Source organism: Agelaius tricolor, unplaced genomic scaffold (genome assembly GCF_023055355.1).
Source record: "Agelaius tricolor isolate 1412-34295 unplaced genomic scaffold, bAgeTri1.0.p SCAF_28, whole genome shotgun sequence".
NCBI lineage: Eukaryota > Metazoa > Chordata > Aves > Passeriformes > Icteridae > Agelaius > Agelaius tricolor.
In genome coordinates, this window is record NW_027269288.1 from 2,780,748 (window position 1) to 2,802,827 (window position 22,080).

The 22,080-nt window shown below is 50.7% G+C and overlaps 1 protein-coding gene across 3 annotated transcripts in view; it reads right to left on the bottom strand.

The window, feature by feature from the left end:
- Positions 1 to 22,080, bottom strand: part of PAX7 (paired box 7) — a 143,329-nt gene that overhangs the window by 45,276 nt on the left and 75,973 nt on the right. For all 3 annotated transcript variants that reach the window (XM_071449072.1, XM_071449070.1, XM_071449071.1), the window contains exons 6-7: positions 11,593 to 11,758; positions 9,780 to 9,976 (exon numbers count right to left, since the gene is read on the bottom strand). In XM_071449072.1, the coding sequence (XP_071305173.1) occupies positions 9,780 to 9,976; positions 11,593 to 11,758 (363 nt within the window). The remainder of the gene's footprint in view (positions 1 to 9,779; positions 9,977 to 11,592; positions 11,759 to 22,080) is intronic.

Sequence of the window (22,080 nt, forward strand, 5' to 3'; positions counted from 1 at the left end):
GAGCGCAGCTGGATGGAGCCGGAACGCGCACCCCGGGAATGCGCCGCGTGCCCCCGCCCCCAAATCCCAATTATTTCTTCCTTTCATTGCGTTCCTCGCTTTTAAGCGTCCCCTCTGCCTCGCTGCCCCCGCTCCGGGGCTGCCTCTCCCCCCATCCCCGCTCCCGGGGACATCGCGGCACGGAGGGGACGCCGGGCAGCGGCTGCGGCGTTGATTGCTAATGGCGTTGATTGCTAATGGCGTTAATTGCTAATGGCTCATTTTCCCTCCGTGCCCGGCCCCAGCTCCCTCAGTAATCAGCGCTCGGATCCTCCCGGCCGAGCCCCTGCTCCCTCCCCAGGAGCCGGAGGAAGGGAGGTAAAGGAATTCAGGAATTCAGGAATTCCCGTTCCACCCAGCCTGCTCCGCCTGGCTCTGCCTGGGGACGGAGATCTGAAGATTTTGGGGACAGATTTCTGTGTCTCAGCCCTTAAATTCGACATTTGAGGGCTTTTCAGGCACTTCCACACCTCCCCGCGCTTCTCCTTCCTGCTGCCATCGCTCTTGTTCTTCTCCTCAGGTTTTCCCCCACTTTTCTTCTCCTATTTCTTCCTTTTTCCTCCCCAATTTGTGTCCTGCTGCTCCCTGAGCTTGCAGTGCCTTGGGGGCCGATCCTGGGCCCACCAAAGGCAGCGCCAAATTCCCATGGGATTCCAGCCTCGGGAATCGACTGTTTGTTCCCAAATCCTTCCGTGTTCCCAACATTTTCTTATCGGTAAAACACGCAGGAACAACCTCCAAAGTGGGAATCCCAAATCCTCCCATTTTCCTATCTCAGCAACACACACAGGGAGAAACCTCTGGAGTGGGAATCCCAAATTCTCCCGTGTTCCAAATATTTTCCTATCAGTAACACATGCAGGGAGCACCTCTGAAATGGGAATCCCAAATCCTTCAGTTTTCCTCTCAGTAACACACAGAGGGAGAAACCTCTGGAGAGAGAATCCCAAATCCTACCCTGTTCCCAACATTTTCCTTTCAGTAACACACGCAGGGAACAACCTCGGACTGGGAATCCCAAACCTTTTCATGTTCCCAACATTTTCCTGTCCCAGTAAAACACTCAGGGAACAACCTCGAGAGTGTGAATCCCAAATCCTTCCGTGTTCCCAACATTTTCCTGTCTCAGTAACACACAGAGGGAACAACCACTGGAGGGGGAATCCCAAATTCTTCCACGTTCCCAACATTTTCCTCTTAGTAAAACATGCAGGAACAACCTCCAAAGTGGGAATCCCAAATCCTTCCGTGTTCCCAGTGTTTTCCTATCAGTAACACATGCAGGGAGCACCTCTGAAATGGGAATCCCAAATCCTTCCATTTTCCTGTCTCAGTAACAAACGCAGCAAAAACCCCTGGAGTGGGAATCCCAAATATTTCCATTTTCCTCTCTCCGTAACACACACAAGGAACAACCTCCGGAGTGGGAATCACACAGGGACTCGCACAGAACTCGGGTTATGGGAATAAAATCCTGCCTTTTTTGCTCCCCATGGGTTTCCAGCGGGATGGGAGCGCCCCAATCGATCGAGGGAGCCCAGGGAACCTCGGCAGGGAGAGCAGGGAGGCCCCTGGGCTATGAATTCCCCCCTTCCCACCCTCCTCGGAGCCGGAGTCACCGGGAATCAGGCAAAGAAGGCCGGATCTGTTTTCACACGGGAAGAATGTTCCCTTCTCCCCCGTTCCCGGTGCCGGCAGCAGAGGCGTCAAACTGACAAGAGCAGATGGGCTTTGTTCGGTGAAATATATCCCCAAAAATGCCAGAAACTTTAGTGGAAAACAGGGCATGTGCAGGTTAAAAGTTTAGGGAGACGAAACCGAGGTGGAGCCGCTTTTCCCAGAGGAGCCCGGAGTGCCGGGTCCCGTTCCCGAGCCCCGGGGAGGGAAGGAGGCGGAATTAGCAGGGAGGGAGGGAGGGTTTGGAGCTCCCTGGGACAGTGGGAGGTGTCCCTGCCCTGCCAGGGGGCCCTGGATCAGCTCTAAGGCCCCTCCAGCCCCAACCAGCCCAGAATTCTGTGACGATTTTGGGTCATTCTCTCTGAGGTGACACCACTCTTTGCCCTCCTCCTGCTGAGTGGGCCAGGGGATCACCCCCATGTGTTCCAAACCTTCCTTTGGGGTAATTCCTTACTGAAAAAAAAAAGCTTCTTTTGGGCTAAGAAACCCCAAAAAAACCTAACTAAGCTGAATTTCCAAACATCCCTTTCCCTCCTCACAGGAGGAGCAAAAGCAGCAGAAGGAAGGAAAGGAAAAGGGGGAAGGAAAAGGGGGAAGGAAAAGGGGGATGGATGGAGGGAGGGAGATGATAGGGAGGGAGGGAGGGAGGGAGGGAGGGAGGGAGGGAAGGAAGGAAGGAAGGAAGGAAGGAAGGAAGGAAGGAAGGAAGGAAGGAAGGAAGGAAGGAAGGAAGGAAGGAAGGAAGGAAGGAAGGAAGGAAGGAAGGAAGGAAGGAAGGAAGGAAGGAAGGAAGGAAGGAAGGAAGGAAGGAAGGAAGGAAGGAAGGAAGGAAGGAAGGAAGGAAGGAAGGAAGGAAGGAAGGAAGGAAGGAAGGAAGGAAGGAAGGAAGGGTGGATGTGGGGATGCTCCAGGATCCTCTGGAGGAACAGGAATGCCGGGGATGCGGAGGTGGCAAAGCCTGGAGGGAGAAGGAGAGAGGGGAAGGGAAGGCCCCGGTGTGGGGGCGTTAAGGGATGAGGAGAACACGGCCCTACACCCGGCTAAGCCGGGAAATGAATCCTGAGCCGGCCAAAACCCAGCCTGGAAAATTCGAGCGAGAGAAGGGTCTCCTTTCAGGGAAACGGGGAATCCTTAATGCTTCCTCCCTCAGCAACTGTAATGCCAGGATGTTCCCAATCTGCTTTGAGGGATGGAAAGATTAAGAATAATAAAAAAATTGCAATAAAATATGTGTGAACGAGGGGGTAATTGTGGACAAATGCAGCATTCAAATTCATTTTTCAGCTCTTTTACACACCATTTCAATCTTATTTTCTGCTTGTTAATGAGATCTTGTTGGTTGGGGTGGGCACGGCTGCCCAGTATCGCTCGGGTAATTGCACATAATTTTCTCTCTACCAGTGATTTGCATCAGATTTTTTTTTTTCTAATTCTTTGCTATTTAAAACCCCTCCTCCTTTTCCCCCTTCCCCAAATCCCCCCCCCCCACCCCCCCAAATCTCATCCTCTCCTCCCCTTCTTTCTTCCCCTCCCCTTTCTCCTGGCCCAGCAAGACTCATTTTGAATGCTTATTACAGGCACAGTGTCTCCGACAAAATAAAAAAAAAGGAAAAAAAAAGGAAAAAAAGGCACCAGACGGAGAAAGGGATTGGTGGCACTGAGAGAAGGGAGACAGAGCGGCCTCTTCAGAGCCAGGAGGATCCCTGGAAATCAGGGAAAGAATTCCCAGAGCCTGGAGGGATCCATGGAAATCAGGGAAGGAATTCCCAGAGCCAGGAGGGATCTCTGGAACTGAGGGAAAGAATTCCCAGAGCCAGGAGGATCCTTGGAAATCAGGGAAAGAATTCCCAAATTCCCAGAGCCAGGAGGATCCTTGGAAATCAGGGAAGGAATTCCCAGAGCCAGGAGGATCCATGAAACTGAGGGAAGAAATTCCCAGAGGATCCATGGAACTGAGGGAAAGAATTCCCAGAGCCAGGAGGATCCCTGGAAATCAGGGAAAGAATTCCCGAATTCCCAGAGCCAGAAGGATCCCTGGAAATCAGGGAAGGAATTCCCAGAGCCAGGAGGATCCCTGGAAATCAGGGAAGGAATTCCCAGAGCCAGGAAGGTCCAAACCTGGGATTGGGAATTCCAAGACGCTGGGAATGAATTCAGGGAGCACAAACCCAAAGGCACTGCAAGCCCTGAGGAAATGAAAGCCGCAGCTCGGGGGAGGTGACCAAGTTTCTCTTGGCTCTTTGTGCCTCTGGAATTGTCCCAATTGTCTCAATCCCCGCAGATCCCGCAGGGCTGTTGGGAGATCCTGGGCTCTCAGGAAGGACAAGGTCTGCAATTCCTGCCTTTTAACCCCGTTCTGAGCCGTTCTCCAGCCCCACCTGCTCCAAGCTGAGCGGTTTTGGCTCTGGGAAAGCCCTTGGAGACCCCGAGGTGCTGCAGGGAATGGGCACACGGATTTAGGGCCGGGTCCGGAGCTCAAAGAGCAGCAGGAATTGTAGAGGTGAAACAGTGCAACAAACCCTCCAAAACCCTCCAAAGCAAACCCTCTAAAACAAACCATCTAAAACAAACCCTCCAAAACAAATCATCCAAAACAAATCTCCAAAACAAATCATCCAAAGAAACCCTGCAACAAACCCTCCAAAACCAACTCCCTAAAACAAACCCTCAAAAACAAACCCCCCAAAACAAACCTTGAAAAACAACCCCCCCCCCAAGCAAACCCTCCAAAACAAATCCCCCAAAACAAACCCTGCAACAAACCCTCCAAAACAAGCCCTCTAAAACAAAGCCCTCAAAAACAAATCCCCAAAACAAACCCTCCAACAAACTCTGCAACAAACCCTCCAAAAACCCACAGAGACACTTGAAAAGGCAGAAGAGATGTGGCAGAGGAGGCTGGTGGTGAAAAGCAGAAGAAAATACAGAAAAAAAATCTGATTTCTTTTCTGTTTGAGGGGCTCTCCCAGCATCAGCCAAAGTGGCCCCATTTTGGTCCTCTGATACTCAGCTTAATTCCCCAGTCTCTGCCCTCAGCACCCAGTGCAGCACACACAGCTCCTGAAGGGCTGGCAGATCCTGACTGAGACAGAACTGGACTTAAAACCGAGTTTAAGGCCAGGCTGGATGGGGTTTGGAGCACCCTGGCCTATTATTATTATCATTATTATTATTATCATCACTGTATTTAGCTCATTCTCAATTATTGAACTCTTCTTATCTCAACACACAAAGTTTTACTTTGCTTCTCTTTCCATTCCGGGCTGGAAGTGAGAAACAAGGCCTGGACAAGGAGCTGGGTCAGGCTTAATTTCCAGCTGGGCTTAACCCCTCACCAGCCCAGCCCAGCCAAGCTGGTGTTTTCAGGTGAAGTGTCACAGAATCCATTGGGGTTTTTGTGACATTTCACCCGGGATGAAGTCATGGGAGCCAAAATTTCCAGCTGAGCTCTGGGATGGAGGCGGAGCAGCCTGGGAAAGCCGGGAGGATCCAGCGGCTGAGCTGGGCTTTGTGCGGCTGAAAAACCGGGACTAAACAAATCCCGTGTGAGGGTTGGGCAGAGCTCACGCAGGATCGGCCCCGGAGAGGGAGCACGGCCGGGGATGGACCCGCGGTGGGCACCCCAAATCCCTGTTTGGGAATGGGAATGGGAATGGGAATGTCACAGTGACCATCCCAAATCCCCATTTTCTGTTTGGAAATGGGAATGGGAATGGGAATGCCACAGTGACCATCCCAAATCCCCATTTTCTGTTTGGGAATGGGAATGGGAATGCCACAGTGACCATCCCAAATCCCCATTTTCTGTTTGGGAATGGGAATGGGAATGCCACAGTGACCATCCCAAATCCCTGTTTGGGAATGGGAATGCCACAGTGACCATCCCAAATCCCTGTTTGGAAATGGGAATGGGAATGTCACAGTGGCCATCCCAAATTCCTGTTTGGGAATGGGAATGTCACAGTGGCCACCCCAAATGCCCATTTTCTGTTTGGGAATGGGAATGGGAATGCCACAGTGACCATCCCAAATCCCTGTTTGGGAATGGGAATGGGGATGGGAATGGGAATAGGAATGGGAATGGGAATGGGAACGGGAATAGGAATGGGAATGGGAATGCCACAGTGACCATCCCAAATCCCCATTTGGGAATGGGAATGTCACAGTGACCATCCCAAATCCCCATTTGGGAATGGGAATGTCACAGTGGCCACCCCAAATCCTCATTTTCTGTTTGGGAATGGGAATGCCACAGTGACCATTCCAAAATCCTGTTTGAGGGTGGGAACACCACGGTGACCACTCCAAATCCCCCTTTTCTCTTTTGGGAACAGGAACGCCACAGTGGCTACACAAAACATCCTCATTTCCTGTTTGGGAATGGGAATGTCACAGTGGCCACCCCAAATCCCCATTTTCTGTTGGGATTGGGAACATCGTGGTGGCCACTCCAATCCTCATTTTCTGTTTGGGAACAGGAATGCCCAAATCCCCATTTTCTCTTTTGGAATGGAAACACTGCAGTGGCCATCCCAAATCCCCATTTTCTCTTTGGGAACGGGAACACCCAAATCCCCATTTTCTCTTTGGGAACAGGAACACCCAAATCCCCATTTTCTCTTTGGGAACAGGAACACCGTGCTTCTCCTCCCAGACTCCAGCTGCCAGCACAGCCCGTGGATTCCAGCCAGGACACCCAATCCTGGGGTAACTGGATAGGGAGCAAAAGCTGGGAGCTCCTGGGCCCCTCTCCTTGTCTGAAGTGCCAAGAAATCTCCTCCTGCTGCTGCTGCTGCTGCCATGGGGGAAATGAGAAACCCGGCCAGAGACAAATCACCATCACCCTCAGCTCCCAGTGTGGGGTTTCCAACCTTCTGAACTCCCTCTTCATCCTCTTCTGAGCCCCCTCTTTCCCACCCCTGAACGCCCTCTTTCCCCCATCCTGAGCCCCCTCTTTTCCTCCTCCTGAACTCCCTCTTTCCAAACTCCTGGACCCCCTCTTTTTCCCCTCCTGAGCTCCCTTTCCCATCTTCTGAGCCCCCTTTATTCCCCCTACTGAACCCCCTCTTTCCAACATCCTGAACTCCCTCTTTTTCCCCCTGAGTTCCCTCTTTCCCCCATCCTGAATCCCCTCTTTTCCCTCTCCTGAACCCCTTCTTTTTCCCCTCCTGAGCCCCCTCTTTCCAACCTCCTGAATCCCCTCTTTCCTCCTCCCGGGCTCCTTTTTTCCTCCCTCCTGAACCCCCTCTTTCTTTCCCCCCTCCAGAACCGCCTCTCTTCCATCTCCTGAGCTCCCTCTTTCCCCTTTCTGAACTCCCAAATTCTTTCCCCCCTCCTGAACCTCTTCTTTTCCATCTCCTGAGCTCCCTCTTTTTCCCCTCCTGAATCCCCTCTTTCCCCTCTCCTGAACCCCCTCTTTTTCCTCTCCTGAGTTCCGTCTTTCTTCCCCTCTCCTGAACCCCCTCTTTCTTCCCCCCTCCTGAACCCCCTCTTTCCCTCTGGCTGATCCTTCCCCCTGCAGAGAGGACCCTCGGGCAGCTGGGAGGGTGGAATTTTCCTGGGATTTCCCTGGAATGCCCCGGCAGAGCCGGATTGTGCTCAGCTCAACTCATAAATCCCACAGAGCACCCCATAAAGAGACCCCCCCCCCAAAACTTCCCTAATAAAGGACAAATCCAGGAGTTCTTCATCCTGCTGGGAGCATTTCTCATCTCCTTCCACTAGGAACAGCAGAGGGCTTGGAAAGGCAGGAATTTTTTGATCAGGGAATGTAAAGCAGTCGGGAAATAACCTGGGTTAGGCTCTCAGCACACAAAGGGAACAGACGAATTTCCACACCGATATCTTGGCCCTCACATGATTAAAAGCTCTGGGAAAATGGGAATCTCCTCTTCCTGGGGGTGCAAAGCTCTCTTTTCTTCAGGCCTGCCAGATAAAGGATCCTCTCTTTCCCGTACAAAGGGCTTATGGGCTCAGGGATATCTGTCCCCAGCCTGAGCCTGGGGGCAGGGGAATTTGGGATTGGGATAAGCAGAGGAAAAGCCACGGTCTGGTCCTTTCAACGAGCCCCTGATTCTGCAGGACTGGGCAGGAGAGGATGAAGGGAAATGGAAATTGCAGGATGGCCTTCTCTGCGCCTGGGGCTCATCCCAGGCATCTCATCCCCGCCTTATTCCGTGGGGATAAATTGCACTTGGGATCATCTGAGTTAATCCTGGGCCCTGGCCCAGCTAACCCAGGCCTGCCTTTCAATCCCAGCCTGTATCCTCTGAGCCTGAGCACAGTGCTCTCAGAAATCCCTTGTCAGAGGGATATCAGCCTATTCCCCCACAAATGTCCCTGTTTGGAGCAATATCCAGCCCTGTGCCAGTCACAGTTCAGTATTTTCCCATCCATCCCTGTCCCAGTCAATATTTTCATATTTTCCCATCCAGCCCCGTGCCAGTCACATTTCAATATTTTCCCATTCTGCCTTGTGCCAGTCACATTTCAGTATTTTCCCATTCTGCCTTGTGCCAGTCACATTTCAATATTTTCCCATCCAGCCCCGTGCCATTCAATACCTCAATATTTTCCCATCTAGCCCCATGCCAGTCAATATTTTCATATTTTCCCATCCAGCCCCGTGCCAGTCACATTTCAATATTTTCCCATTCTGCCTTGTGCCAGTCACATTTCAGTATTTTCCCATCCAGCCCCATACCAGTCACATTTCAATATTTTCCCATCCAATGCTGTGCCAGTCACATTTCAATATTTTCCCATTCTGCCCTGTGCCAATCACGGTTTTCCCACTCAAAGCCAAAAGTGGGGGTTTGAACCATTCCAGAGAAGTGCAGATTCCCCTCTTTCACTGACACTCCGTGTTGTTTTCACACCCAGGCTGCTGCACCTTTACCTCCACAGCCCCTGGTGTCCCTGTTTGTTGGACTCCAAACCTCTGCAGCTTTTCCATTCCAGGTGCCCACCTCGTTTCTCCTCCTCATCCCAAATTATTTTGGTTTCCCGTCCTAAATAAACTGATCCCTCTGAAACAACTGCTGCTCTCCACACAACTCCACATCCCACGAGCGACCAAGAGTGGAAAAAACGGGATTTGGTGTCCCTCAGGATAAGGACAAGTCCTGGCTGCTCGTTTTCAGTTCCACTTGATAACAAAGGTGAGCTTGGAGACTCCTTCCCCCCTCCACAGCTCGCCTATGCCTCGTGCAGGATTGTCTGCATGAATTTCCCCAAATCAAACCCCAAATCTCCATCTCTGAGCTCAGCTCCGTTTCCAGCCAGACCTGGAGGAGCTCCAGGTTGTGCCTAAATCAGCCAGCCAGGATGAGCTGTGGAGTCCACCCTCAGGTGTGCTGTCCTTGGGGTCACCCCCAGCACCACAGGGCCCCCTCTGCTCTGGGGTGGTTTTGGGGGCGCTCCAGGTGTTGGGGATCTGTCACAAACATCTTTTTATGAAAAATCCTTTTCTTAGGATTTTTCCTCTTGAGAAGCTGAGAAGCCTCAGGAACAAAATGTAACCAATGGTTATCTGCTGCTGTGGAATGCAACAGGTGCATCTGGGATTGGGCTCATGTGGTTGTTTCTAATTAATGGCCAATCACAGCCAGCTGGGTCGGAGAGAGAGTCCAAGATAGAGCTTTTGTTATCATTCTTTCTGATTCTATTCTTAGCTTAGCCAGCCTTCTGATGAAATCCTTTCTTCTATTATTTTAGTATAGTTTTAATGTAATATATATCATAAAATAATAAATCAAGCCTTCTGAAACATGGAGTCAGATCCTGGTCTCTTCCTTCCGCATGAGACCCCTGCGAACACCATCACAGGGATCCCCTCACCCCAACCTGGCTGTGGGAACAACCAGCGCTGGGCTCACGACAGAGCTGCTGCTCATTAACAAACCAACTAATTGCTCTCCCCGCAGGAATTCCTGACCACAACAACAACAACCACCACCACAACAACAGCCACACCAACACCGACCCAACCCCAACAACCGCGGTGCCGGCTCGGAGCTGCCCGCGCTCGCGGAACACGGAGAAGGCTGGAAAGGGGCACCTACCTGCGGGGAGAGGCCGTTGCTGACGGGGTTCATGTGGTTGGCGGGGGCTGCGGCATTCATGAAGCTCTCGGAGTAGCTGGAGAAGCTGTGCCGGGCACCGTAGGCAGAGCCGGAGTCAGCGGCAGCAGCGGCCAGGCCGCCCTGGTGCATGGTGGAGGGCGGCAGCGGCTGCGGCCGGTGCACGGTGCTGCCGCCGTCTGTGGGGACACAGGGACACCAACGGGCTGGGATCCCCCGGGAAACCCCGGGACACCCGCGGGAGATTCCTGGGAAACCCTTGAGAAACCCCCAGGAGACCCCTGGGACATCCCCGGGAAAGCCCCGAAAAATGCCCGGGAAACCGCTGGGAGACCCCCAGGAGACCCCCAGGAAACCCCCAGGAGATGCCCCAGGAAACCCTTGGGAGACCCCTGGGAAATCCCTGGGAGACTCCTGAGATACCCCCGGGAAACCCTTGAGAAACCCCCAGGAGATCCCTGGGACACCCCTGGGAAAGCCCCGAAAAACCCCTAGGAAACTGCTGGGAGACCCCTGAGAGACCCCCAGGAAACCCCCAGGAGACCCTTGGGAAACCCCCAGGAAACCCTTGGGAAACCCCCAGGAGACCCCTGGGAAACTCCGGAACACCCCCAGGAGACCCCTGGGAAATCCCTGGGAGACTCCTGAGATACCCCCAGGAAACCCCCAGGAGACCCCTGGGAAAGCCTCAGGAAACCCCCAGGAGACCCCCAGGAAACCCAGGAATGGCAGCTTGGCCATCCTGGGAGCCAGCAGCTCCACACTTGGTGAAGTTTCTGTTTTGATTCTGTTTTCCTCCCTCAAAAAAGCCCAGGAATCCCTTGGGAAAGGCCAAAGGCAGCTGGAATTAACAATGTTCCTTCCACTGGAATATTCCCACTGTTGAACAAGGGAATAGAGATTTACCCACAATGAGGTAAATCCCATACAATTTGAGTAAATAATAAATAATAAATTGGATAAATGCCCAATTTACAAGGTAACTCATTAATTAACAATATTCCTTCCACTGGAACATTCCTGCTGCTGAACCCCATAATAGAGATTTACCCACAATGAGGTAAATCCCATGCAATTTGGGCAAATAATAAATAAAATATTGGGTAAACGCCCAATTTACAAGGTAACTAACTAATTAACAATATTCCTTCCACTGGAATATTCCCGCTGTTGAACCCCATAACAGAGATTTACCCAGAATGAGGTAAATCCCACATAATTTAAGTAAATAGTAAATTGGGTAAATTTGGGTTTGTTTGGGTAAATGGGTAATGCCCAATTGGGTAAATTGTGTAAATGCCCAATTTACAAGGTAACTAATTAACAATATTCCTTCCACTGGAATATTCCTGCTGCTGAACCCCAGAATGGAGATTTACACAGAATGAGGTAAATTCCACCCCATTGGGTAAATCCCCAGTTTATAAGGCAGTTGGAATGAACAATGTTCCTGCCACTGGAATATTCCCACTGCTGAACCCTGGAATGGAGATTTGCCCACAGTGAGCAATCACCCACACAACCCCAATTTACTGGGATGTGCTCCATGTCCAGAACTCCAGCAATGGCACAGGGGGACACAGCAGGAGGGATGTGGGATAGAGGAGAAAATGGAAGAATTTCCATGGACTTGAGGAAAAACCCCAATTTCCCCAACTAAACAAAACCCACAGGAGGCTCCCAGCTGACCCAGGATGCCCCAGCCCAGAACGGCCCAAGGAGAGAATCGGGGGTGGTTTGGAAGGGACCCCAAAGCCCTCAGCAGAGGGGAGGTGGGAAGGGGAACGGGGCTCACCTTGGGAGATGGTGGTGCTGGGGTAGGAGGAGTCGGGCAGCTGGTACGGGGGCAGCGCCGGCATCCCCGTGGGCGGGAAGCCCCCCGGCAGCAGGTGGTTGAAGGCTGCCAGCTGGTTGGCTCCTGCCTGCTTGCGCCAGCGCGCCCGCCGGTTGCTGAACCACACCTGGGGGGACAGAGAACACCCTTGGGTGACACCTGAGCAATGTGTGTCACACCTGAGCAATGTGTGTCACACCTGGGGGGACAGAGAACACCCCATAGGTGACACCTGAGCAATGTATGTCACACCTGAGCAATGTGTGTCATACCTGGGGGGACAGAGAAAACCCCGTGGGTGACACCTGAGCAATGTGTGTCACACCTGGGGGACAGAGAACACCCCCTGGGTGACACCTGAGCAATGTATGTCACACCTGGGGGGACAGAGAACACCCCGTGGGTGACACCTGAGCAGTACCTGTCACACCTGAGCAATGTGTGTCACACCTGAGCAATGTATGTCACACCTGGGGGACAGAGAACACAGAGAACACACTGTGGGTGACACCTGAACAGCGTCTGTCACACCTGGGGGGACAGAGAACATCCCACAGGTGACACCTGAGCAATGTGTGACACACCTGGGGGGACAGAGAACATAGAGAACACCCCCTGGGTGACACCTGAGCAATGTGTTTCACACCTGAGGGACAGAGAACACCCCCTGGGTGACACCTGAGCAGTACCTGTCACACCTGAGCAATGTGTGTCACACCTGAGCAATGTATGTCACACCTGGGGGACAGAGAACACAGAGAACACACTGTGGGTGACACCTGAACAGCATCTGTCACACGTAGGGGACAGGAAACATCCCACAGGTGACATTTGAGCAATGCCAGGCACACCTGGGGGACAGAGAACATCCTGTGGGTGACACCCGAGCAATGCCTGTTACACATGGGGGGACAGAGAACATCCCACAGGTGACACCTGAGCAATGCCTGGCACACCTGGGGATACAGGAAAATCCACACCTGGGGGGACAGAGAACACCCTGTGGGTGACACCTGAGCTCTGCCTGTCACACCTGGGGGGACAGAGAACATCCCACAGGTGACCTGAGCAATGCCTGGCACATCTGGAGGACAAGAAAGGCCCCTTGGGTGACACCTGAGCAGTGCCTGTCACACCTGGGGGACAGAGAACACCCTGTGGGTCACTCCTGAGCTCTGCCTGTCACACTTTCTGGCAGCACCCTCTGGCCAAAGCCCAGCCCAGGCTCGAGCTGCTCCTGGACCATGGCAGGTCCTTCACCCACCGCCCTCCTCACTTCCCTCTCCCTGCTGACCCCAAACCCCCATCCCCGGCCCCCCAGGATTTTGGGTGGATGCTGCTCCCAGCAGCCTGTGGGGGTGGACAGGGATTCTCAGAATGACCAGGTTGGAAGAGACCTTCAAGATCATGGAGTCCAACCCAGCCCCAACACCTCAACTCAACCCTGGCACCCAGTGCCACAACCAGGCTTTGTTGAACACACCCAGGGATGGGGACTCCAGCACCTCCCTGGGCAGAACATTCCAGAACTTTATCACCCTTTCTGTGAAAAACTTTTCTTGATATCCAACCTATATTTCCCTGAGACTGTGTCCTCTGGTTCTGTCAGCTCCTGGAGAAAGAGGCCAACCCCACCTGACCACAGCCACGTTTCAGAAACTTCTAGAGAGTGATAAAGCCACCCCTGAGTCTCCTTTTCTCCAGGCTGAGCACCCCCAGCTCCCTCAGTCGCTCCTCTCAGGGTTTGTGTTCCCAGCCCCTCTCCAGCCCCGTTGCCTCCTCTGGACACACTCCAGTGTCTCAAGGTCCTTTCCACAGCGAGGTCCCACACCCACCATGGGGTTTGTGTGCTCCCCAAAAGTCCATCCCAGGGAGATGCCCCGCTGCCACCTGGCCGTCCCTGCTCTCTGCGAGGCTGGGAATTCTGCCGGAGGATTAAGCGCCATAATAGCGGCACTGTTAGGGGGGATCAATGGCCAGATTAGCATCGTGCTCGCGGTGTTAGACAAGCTCGAGAGATAAACCCGCCCCGCAGGGAGTTCGGGGCTCGGCTCCTCCCAGAGCCCTGCTGAGCCCTGCCCTGCCTGCAATGATACCTCAGGTTTAGATTTTCTATTTTTCAGGTTCTGTTCTGCTTTAGTGTGTGGGTCTGGGCTTTATTTTAGGGATGGGAAGTAAGGACAGCGGGCAAACAAACCCCCGGAGCAGCCAGGATTAGCACGGCTCCGAGCAGTGTCCTTGCAAAGCTGAGTCACAGCACAGCTCTGCTCCCTCGGAGGCTGGGACAGCAGCCACCGGCTCCCAGCAAAGAGATGGACACGGACACACCTCGGGATAACAGCCCTGAAAAGCTTCCCCAGCTCCTCCAGCCTCAGCGTCCATGGAATTGCACCAAGCTCTGTGCTGGCACCAGCCCCAAAACTTTGCCACCCATGCCTCAGGTTTAGATTTTCTGGTTTTCAGATTCTGTGCTGATATCTCAGGTTTAGCTTTTCTATTTTTCCCATTCTGGGCTGATATCTCAGGTTTAGCTTTTCTATGTTTCACATTCTGGGCTGCTTTAGTGTGTGGGTCTGGGCTTCACATCAGGGCATGGTGAGCTCTGCACAGAGCAGGGACACAAAACAATTCCTGCTCCAGCTGGGACCAAGGACAAATGATCCAAATCTCAGCCCAGGAGCACAAACACCGTGGGCTGGAGAGAGAAAAACAAGGATGGGACTGCATGGGCTAAAGCTGGAATGGGACAATGAACTGCAAAATGCAAATGGAGCAGAATTTATAAAAGTGAGAGACCCCATGACTGGTCGTGCATTTTGTGACCATTTTGGGTTCATTTTGTGCCATTTTGGCTCATCTTGGGTTCATTTTGGGACCATTTTGGGTTCATTTTGTGCCATTTTGGGTTCATTTTGGGCTCATTTTGGGTTCATTTTCGTGACCATTTTTGTTCACCTTGGGTTCACTTTGTGCCATTTTGGTTCATCTTGGATTCGTTTTGTGACCATTTTGGTTCATCTTGGGTTTGTTTTGTGACCATTTTGGGTTCATTTTGTGCCATTTTGGGTTCATCTTGGGCTCATTTTGTGACCATTTTGGGTTCATTTTGTGACCATTTTCGTTCATCTTGGGTTCATTTTGTGACCATTTTGGTTCATCCTGGGTTCGTTTTGTGACTATTTTGGTTTCATTTTGTGACCATTTTCGTTCATCTTGGGTTCATTTTGTGACCATTTTGGTTCATCTTGGGTTTGTTTTGTGACCATTTTGGGTTCATTTTGTGCCATTTTGGGTTCATTTGGGGCTCATTTTGGGTTCATTTTGTGACCATTTTGGTTCATCCTGGGTTCATTCTGTGACCATTTTGGGTTCATTTTGTGAGCATTTATGTTTGTCTTGGGTTCATTTTGTGACCATTTTGGTTCATCTTGGGTGCAGCCCTGGCTGGGCTCTTGTGCTGCCCAAGGTGGATCCCTTGAGGAGATCCTTTCAATAAATCCCTATTTTATTCTTTAACTCTGTCCAGTTTCTGTTCTAGCTCAGCCTTGCCAAGGCATCAGCAAGAGCTCTGCAGCCAGCCCAGAACGGTGCTGCAGCCTCTGCATTAAAATAAACCCAGCCTAAACACCGGGGCAAAGCTGAGCTCAGCTCTGCTGCTTCACCTGCGAGGCTCCAGAGGAGCTTTTGTAATTCTGCTGCTGAACCCCAGAATGGAGATTTACCCAGAATTTGGGGTCACCCACACAACTCCCGATTTATGGGATGTGCTCTTAGGGGTTTGGCATTCCTGGTGGGTTTTACTGGGGGAAATCTGCATTTCTGCAGGGTAAAAAAAGGGTTTCCTAAATGTTTTATAGGGAGCAATCCCATTTCTGCCAGGTAAAAAGGGCTGCCCAAGTGTTTTATTGGGACAAATCTCCTTCTGCGGGGTAAAAAGGATTTCCCAAATGTTTTATCAGGGGAAATCCCTATTCTGCAGAGCAAAAAGGGTTTCCCATGTATTTCATTGGGGAAATCTCCTTTCTGTAGGGTAAAACGAGATTCCCAAGTGCTTTACCAAGGGAAATCCCTTTTCTACAGGGTAAAAAGGGCTGCCCAAGTATTTTATCAGGGGAAATCTCCTTCTGCAGGGTAAAAAGGGTTTCCCCAGTGTTTCACTGGGGAAATCTCCTTTCTGCAGGATAAAAAGAGATTCCCGAATGTTTTACCAGGGGAAATCCCTTTTCTGCAGGGAAAAAAAGGGTTTCCCCAGTATTTCATTGGGCAAATATTTCTGCAGGGTAAAAAGAGTTTCCCAAGTGTTTTATTGGGAGCAATCCCATTTCTGTAGGGTAAAAAGAGATTCCCAAGTGTTTTATCAGGGGAAATAATTTTTCTGCAAGACAAAAAGGGTTTCCTGAGTGTTTTATCAGGGGAAATCTCCTTTCTGCAGAGCAAAAAGAGCTGCCCAAGCTGCCTCGTGGGCTGGGTTTGCTCCATTTCAGCACAGAGGGCTCTCAGGCCAGGTTCTCTTTGGGGTTCACGAGGATAAGCTTTCAGGCCAGATGAGAACACAGCTGCTGGGCTTTGGGAGGCCTCAAGAGCTGCAAAACACGATTGAATTTCACAGCAACAGGAAAAAACTGAGCAAAAATCAGGAGTGGGGGAAAACCCCTCCCCTTCCATCAGGTTCCCAAGCTGCTCAGCCTCAGAGCAGGAGCTGGGTTTGCAAAAGGGTTCCCACACCTCAGGGGCCAACCTCAAACTCCCTTCCCAAATCCTGCAGAATCAACCCCAAGCTCCCCCAAATCTGCAGAACCAACCCCAAATTCCCTCCCCAAATCCTGCAGAGCCAACTCCAAACTCCCTTCTGCAAATGCTGCAGAGCCAACCCCAAACTCCCCCAAATCTGCAGAACCAACCCCAATCTCCCTTCCCCAGACACTGCAGAACAAACCCCAAACTCCTTTCCTTAAATTCTGCAGAATCAACCCCAAACTCCCCCAAATCTGCAGAACCAACCCCAAACTCCTTTCACCAAATCCTGCAGAACCAACCCCAAACTCCTTTCCTCAAATCCTGCAGAACCAACCCCAAACTCCCTTCTCCAAATGGTGCAGAGCCAACCCCAAACTCCCCCAAATCTGCAGAACCAACCCCAAACTCCCTTCTCCAAATGGTGCAGAGCCAACCCCAAACTCCCTTCCCCATTCTTCAAAATCAACCCCAAACTCCCTTCCCCAAATTCTGCAGAACCAACCCCAAATTCCTTCCCTAATCCTGCAGAGCTAACCCCAAACTCCCTTCTCCAAATCTTGCAGAACCAACCCCAAACTCCTTTCTTCAAATCCTGCTGAAAAAACCCCAAACTCTCTTCACCAAATCCTGCAGAACTAACCCCAAACTCCCTTCTCCAAATCTTGCAGAACCAACCCCAAAGTCCCTTCCCAAATCCTACTGAAAAACCCCAAACTCCCTTCCCAAATTCTGCAGGGCCAACCCCAAACTCCCTTCTCCAAACACTGCACAGACACCCCCAAATGGTGCAGAACCAACCCCAAATTCCCTCCAAATCCCACAGAGCTAACCTTTAACTCTTTCCCCAAATCCTGCAGAACCAGCTCCAAACTGCCTTCCCAAATCCTACTGAAAAAACCCCAAACTTCCTTCCCCAAATCCTGAAGAGCCAACCCCAAACTCCCTTCTTCAAATCCTGCTGAAAAACCCCAAACTCCCTTCCCAGACCCCACAGAACCATGGTGCCACAAGCCCCAAACAGGATCCCAGTCTCAAAGTGGGCACTTTTCTATCAAGTTCCCTACAAACAATTCCCCATTCCTGGGCCTTGTTCTTACAGGAAAAGGCAATTTGCACTCAAGGGGTTCTGCCTCCCCTTCCTGCCTGCTGGGAAGGGTCCCCTGAGCTTCCCCTCAGGCTTGGTTTGGGGTTCCTGGATCTGTTCCCTATTCCTGGGGTGCTGTGGGGGCTGTTTGATCAAACCCTATTTGTGGGGTTGCTCTGGGGTTCCCTGTGGGGCTGCTCTGGGGTTCCTGGATCTGTTCCCTGTTTGTGGGGTCACTCTAGGGTTCCTGGATCTGTTCCCTATTCCTGGGGTGCTGTGAGGGCCGTTTGATCAAACCCCATTTGTGGGGTTGCTGTGGGGTTCCCTGGACCTGTTCCCCATTTCTGAGCTGCTCTGGGGCTGCCCTGGGGTTCCCTGTGGGGTTACCGTGGGGTTCCTGGATCTGTTCCCCATTTCTAGGGTGCTGTGGGGGCTGTTTGATCAAACCCCATTTCTGGGGTTGTTCTGGGGTCACTCTAGGGTTCCCTGTGGGGCTGCTCTGGGGTTTCTGGATCTGTTCCCCATTCCTGGGGTTGCTCTGGGGTTACTCGGGGGTTCCCTGTGTGGTTCCATGTGGGGTTCCATGTGGGGTTTCTGGATCTGTTCCCCATTTCTGGGGTTGCTCTGAGATTGTTCTGGGGTTGCTCTGAGGTTGCTCTGGGGTTGCTCTGGGGTTGTTCTGGGGTTGTTCTGGGGTTGTTCTGGGTTGTTCTGGGGTCCCTCTGGGATTGTTCTGGGGTCACTCTGGGGTTCTCTGGATCTGTTCCCATTTCTGGGGTTGCTCTAGGGTTGCTCTGGGGTTGCTCTGGGGTCGCTCTGGGGTCACTCTGGGGTCACTCTGGGGTTGTTCTGGGGTCACTCTGGGGTTCCTGGGCTGCTCTGGGGTCACTCTGGGATTGTTCTGGGATCACTCTGGGGTTGCTCTGGGTTGTTCTGGGGTTGCCCTGGAGTTGCTCTGGGATCACTCTGGGGTTCCTGGGCTGCTCTGGCCCCGTTTTACCAAACCCCTCTCTGGGCTCACGGTGGCTCAGGCAGGGCCCAGGCCTGGCCAGGCCCCGTTTCCTGCTGCTTTTCACACCACGAACACCAGAAACCCTCGGCTCCCTTCATGGTGCCAGTGAGCTCTGGGAGGTTTGTGGGGCCCTGGCAGGTCCTTGGCACCCAGCCCTGCTTGCCCAGAGCCCTCAGCAGGGTGACAGAAATGGGTCACTGCCGTCCCTGAGCTCCGGGCCAGCGGGGCCAGCGGGGCCAGCGGGGCCGCGGCTCCTGGCACCCAAACACCCCAAATCTGGGACAGGGCTGAGGGGAGAGCCCTGAATGGACCCTGAGCACTTTGCATTCATCCAGCCCTGTCCATGGAAGGTTCTGGGAGCGGGGAGCAGCACAAAGGAATAAAGAAATAACCTAAATAACCTTTTGTGTGCCCTGGTCATGCAAAGAGGATCCCTCAGGCCTTTTTTGGTCCTGCACGGGTGCAAATTGCAGTGTGGAACCGGGGCTGTGGGACTGCTCTGCTCCTGAACTGTCACTCCCTTCCACTGCCACAGCTTGGGGATTTCTGGTGCTTAGGGACAGAAATAAACCTTGTCTTTGCAGAGGAAAAGGAGAGACATAAAGCTTATATTTGGAGAGGAAAAGGAGAGACGTAAACCTTGTCTTTGCAGAGGAAAAAAGAGAAACATAAACCTTGTATTTGGAGAGGAAAAGGAGAGACATAAAGCTTGTATTTGGAGAGGAAAAGGAGAGGAATAAACCTTGTCTTTGCAGAGAAGAAGGAGAGAAAGAAACCTCTTTGAAGAGGAAAAGGAGAGAAAGAAATCTTTTCTTTGCAGAGGAAAAGGAGAGAAAGAAACCTCGTTGCAGAGGAAAAGAGAGGAATAAACTTCCTTGAAGAGGAAAAGGAGAGAAAGAAATGTTCTCCTTGCAGAGAAAAAGAGAGAAATAAACCTCTTTGAAGAGAAAAAGGAGAGAAACAAACTTTGTCTTGGCAGAGAAGAAGGAAAGAAAGGAAACTCCTTGAAGAGGAAAAGGAGAGAAAGGAACCTCTTTGAAGAGGAAAAGAGGAGAAATAAATTTTGTCTTTGCAGAGGAAAAGAAGAGAAAGAAACCTCCTTGTAGAGGAAAAGGAGAGAAAGAAATCTTGTCTTTGCAAAGGAAAAGGAGAGAAAGGAACCTCCCTGAAGAGGAAAAGGGAGGAATAAACCTTGTCTTTGCAGAGAAGGAGGAGAGAAAGAAACTTCTTTGTAGAGGAAAAGGAGAGAAAGAAACCTCATTGAAGGGGAAAAGAGAGGACTAAACCTCCTTGAAGAGGAAAAGGAGAGAAAGAAATGTTCTCCTTGCAGAGAAAAAGAGAGGAATTAACCTCTTTGAAGAGAAAAAGGAGAGAAACAAACTTTGTCTTGGCAGAGAAGAAGGAAAGAAAGGAAACTCCTTGAAGAGGAAAAGGAGAGAAAGAAACCTCTTTGAAGAGGAAAAGAAGAGAAATAAACTTTCTTGCAGAGGAAAAGGAGAGAAAGGAACCTCCATGAAGAGGAAAAGGGAGGAATAAACCTTGTCTTTGCAGAGAAGGAGGAGAGAAAGAAACCTCTTTGTAGAGGAAAAGGAGAGAAACAAATCTTGCAGAGGAGAAGGAGAGAAATGTTATCTTTGTAGAGGAAAAGGAGAGAAAGAAACCTCTTTGAAGAGGAAAAGAGGAGAAATAAATTTTGTCTTTGCAGAGGAAAAGAAGAGAAAGAAACCTCCTTGTAGAGGAAAAGGAGAGAAAGAAATCTTGTCTTTGCAAAGGAAAAAGAGAGAAAGGAACCTCCTTGAGGAGGAAAAGAGAGGAATAAACCTCCTTGCAGAAGAAAATGAGAGAAAGAAACCTCTTTGAAGAGGAAAAGAAGAGCAATAAACTTTGTAGAGGAAAAGGAGAGAAACAAATCTTGCAGAGGAAAAGGAGAGAAATGTTATATTTGCAGAGGAAAAGGGGAGGAATAAACCTTGTCTTTGCAGAGGAGAATGAGAGAAAGAAACCTCTCTGAAGAGGAAAATAGGAAAAATAAACATTGTACTTGGAGAGGAAAAGAGAAAAACATCTTGCAGAGGAGAAGGAGAAAAATCTTCTCTTTGCAGAGGAAAAGGAGAGAAAGAAATCTTGTCTTTGGAGAGCAAAAGAGGAGAAAGAAACCTCTTTGAAGGGGAAAAGAGAGGAATAAACCTCCTTGCAGAAGAAAAGGAGAGAAAGAAATGTTCTTCTTGCAGAGAAAAAGAGAGAAAGAAATGTTCTCCTTGCAAAGGAAATGGAGAGAAAGAAATGTTCTCCTTGCAGAGAAAAAGAGAGGAACAAACCTTTCTTTGCAGAGGAAAAGGAGAGGAATAAACCTTTCTTTGCAGAGGAAAAGGAGAGGAATAAACCTTTCTTTGCAGAGGAAAAGGAGAGGAATAAACCTTTCTTTGCAGAGGAAAAGAAGAGGAATAAACCTTTCTTTGCAGAGGAAAAGGAGAGGAATAAACCTTTCTTTGCAGAGGGAAAGGAGAGGAATAAACCTTTCTTTGCAGAGGAAAGGGCTGGGGCTGGAAGAGCCACCCCACAAAAATCAAGATCCCAGTGCAGAGATCAGCGCATCAAAGTCCAGCACCTGCAGCAAAACCAGGGCCAAGATCTGAATCCAGGCACAGAGAGAGGATGGAAAAGGGAACCTCAGCCATTCCTGACCTTCCCAAGGGTGGGAAAGTTCTTTTCCTATCCCAACCAAGAGCCAGAGGCTGCAAATCCAGCTGGGATGAGGTGGAAGAAGATGTGGAGTGAGATGTTCTAGGGTGGGACAGGAGGATTTGGCCGCCCTGGGGTCTGACTTGTGTGATCAAAACAGAGCTGGGAACAGATTTGTGCCGTTTCATGCCCCGTGTGAGGGGATTTTTGTCTCATTTACACTTTCAATCTGTTCAGGATTAAAATCCACCTGTGTGAGCGCGGCGCCTCCCATCCTGCCTCCCCCACCCGGTGTCATTCCTTTGTTTTATCGGAGATAAAAGGATCCTCGGGATCCTTTTACAGCCAGGTAGAGCCACCCTGGGGATGAGCCTTTTTGCTCTGCAGTGTTGGAGAAGAAAGGGAAGATAAACTCCAAGGGAGAGGATTATCAACCAGGAAATCCAGTTCCTAATTACGCTCCTCCTGTGACTCCAGGAAAACTGTTGCTTTTGGGATTGAAATCAACCAATTTGAGTCCTTACACAGGTTAAACTGAGGATAAACCCCCTATTTCTCACATTTTGGGCCATTTCCATACTCAGCCAGCTGAAATTGAGCCTCTTTCGCTCTGGAAGGTGCTGGAGCCAGCGTGAGACCTTGGTGTTTGGCTCCAGCAAAATTATAACATTAAAAAATCCACCTGCACCAAAAGAGGTTCCCAGGAGTTGAAAACAGCTCTTCCCACTGAGCCTGGCTGGAGGCTGCAGCCCCACGAGTATGTGCCATATTGCTCATAAATTAATATATCATTCTATTCGATACTATTATATCATATTATATCTTATTATATCTTATAAATAGATTTTTTTACTATTTTATTTCTTGTCAAGAAAGTAATTTAATATTATTATATATAATCTATATTATATATTATAAATATTTTATTATTTAA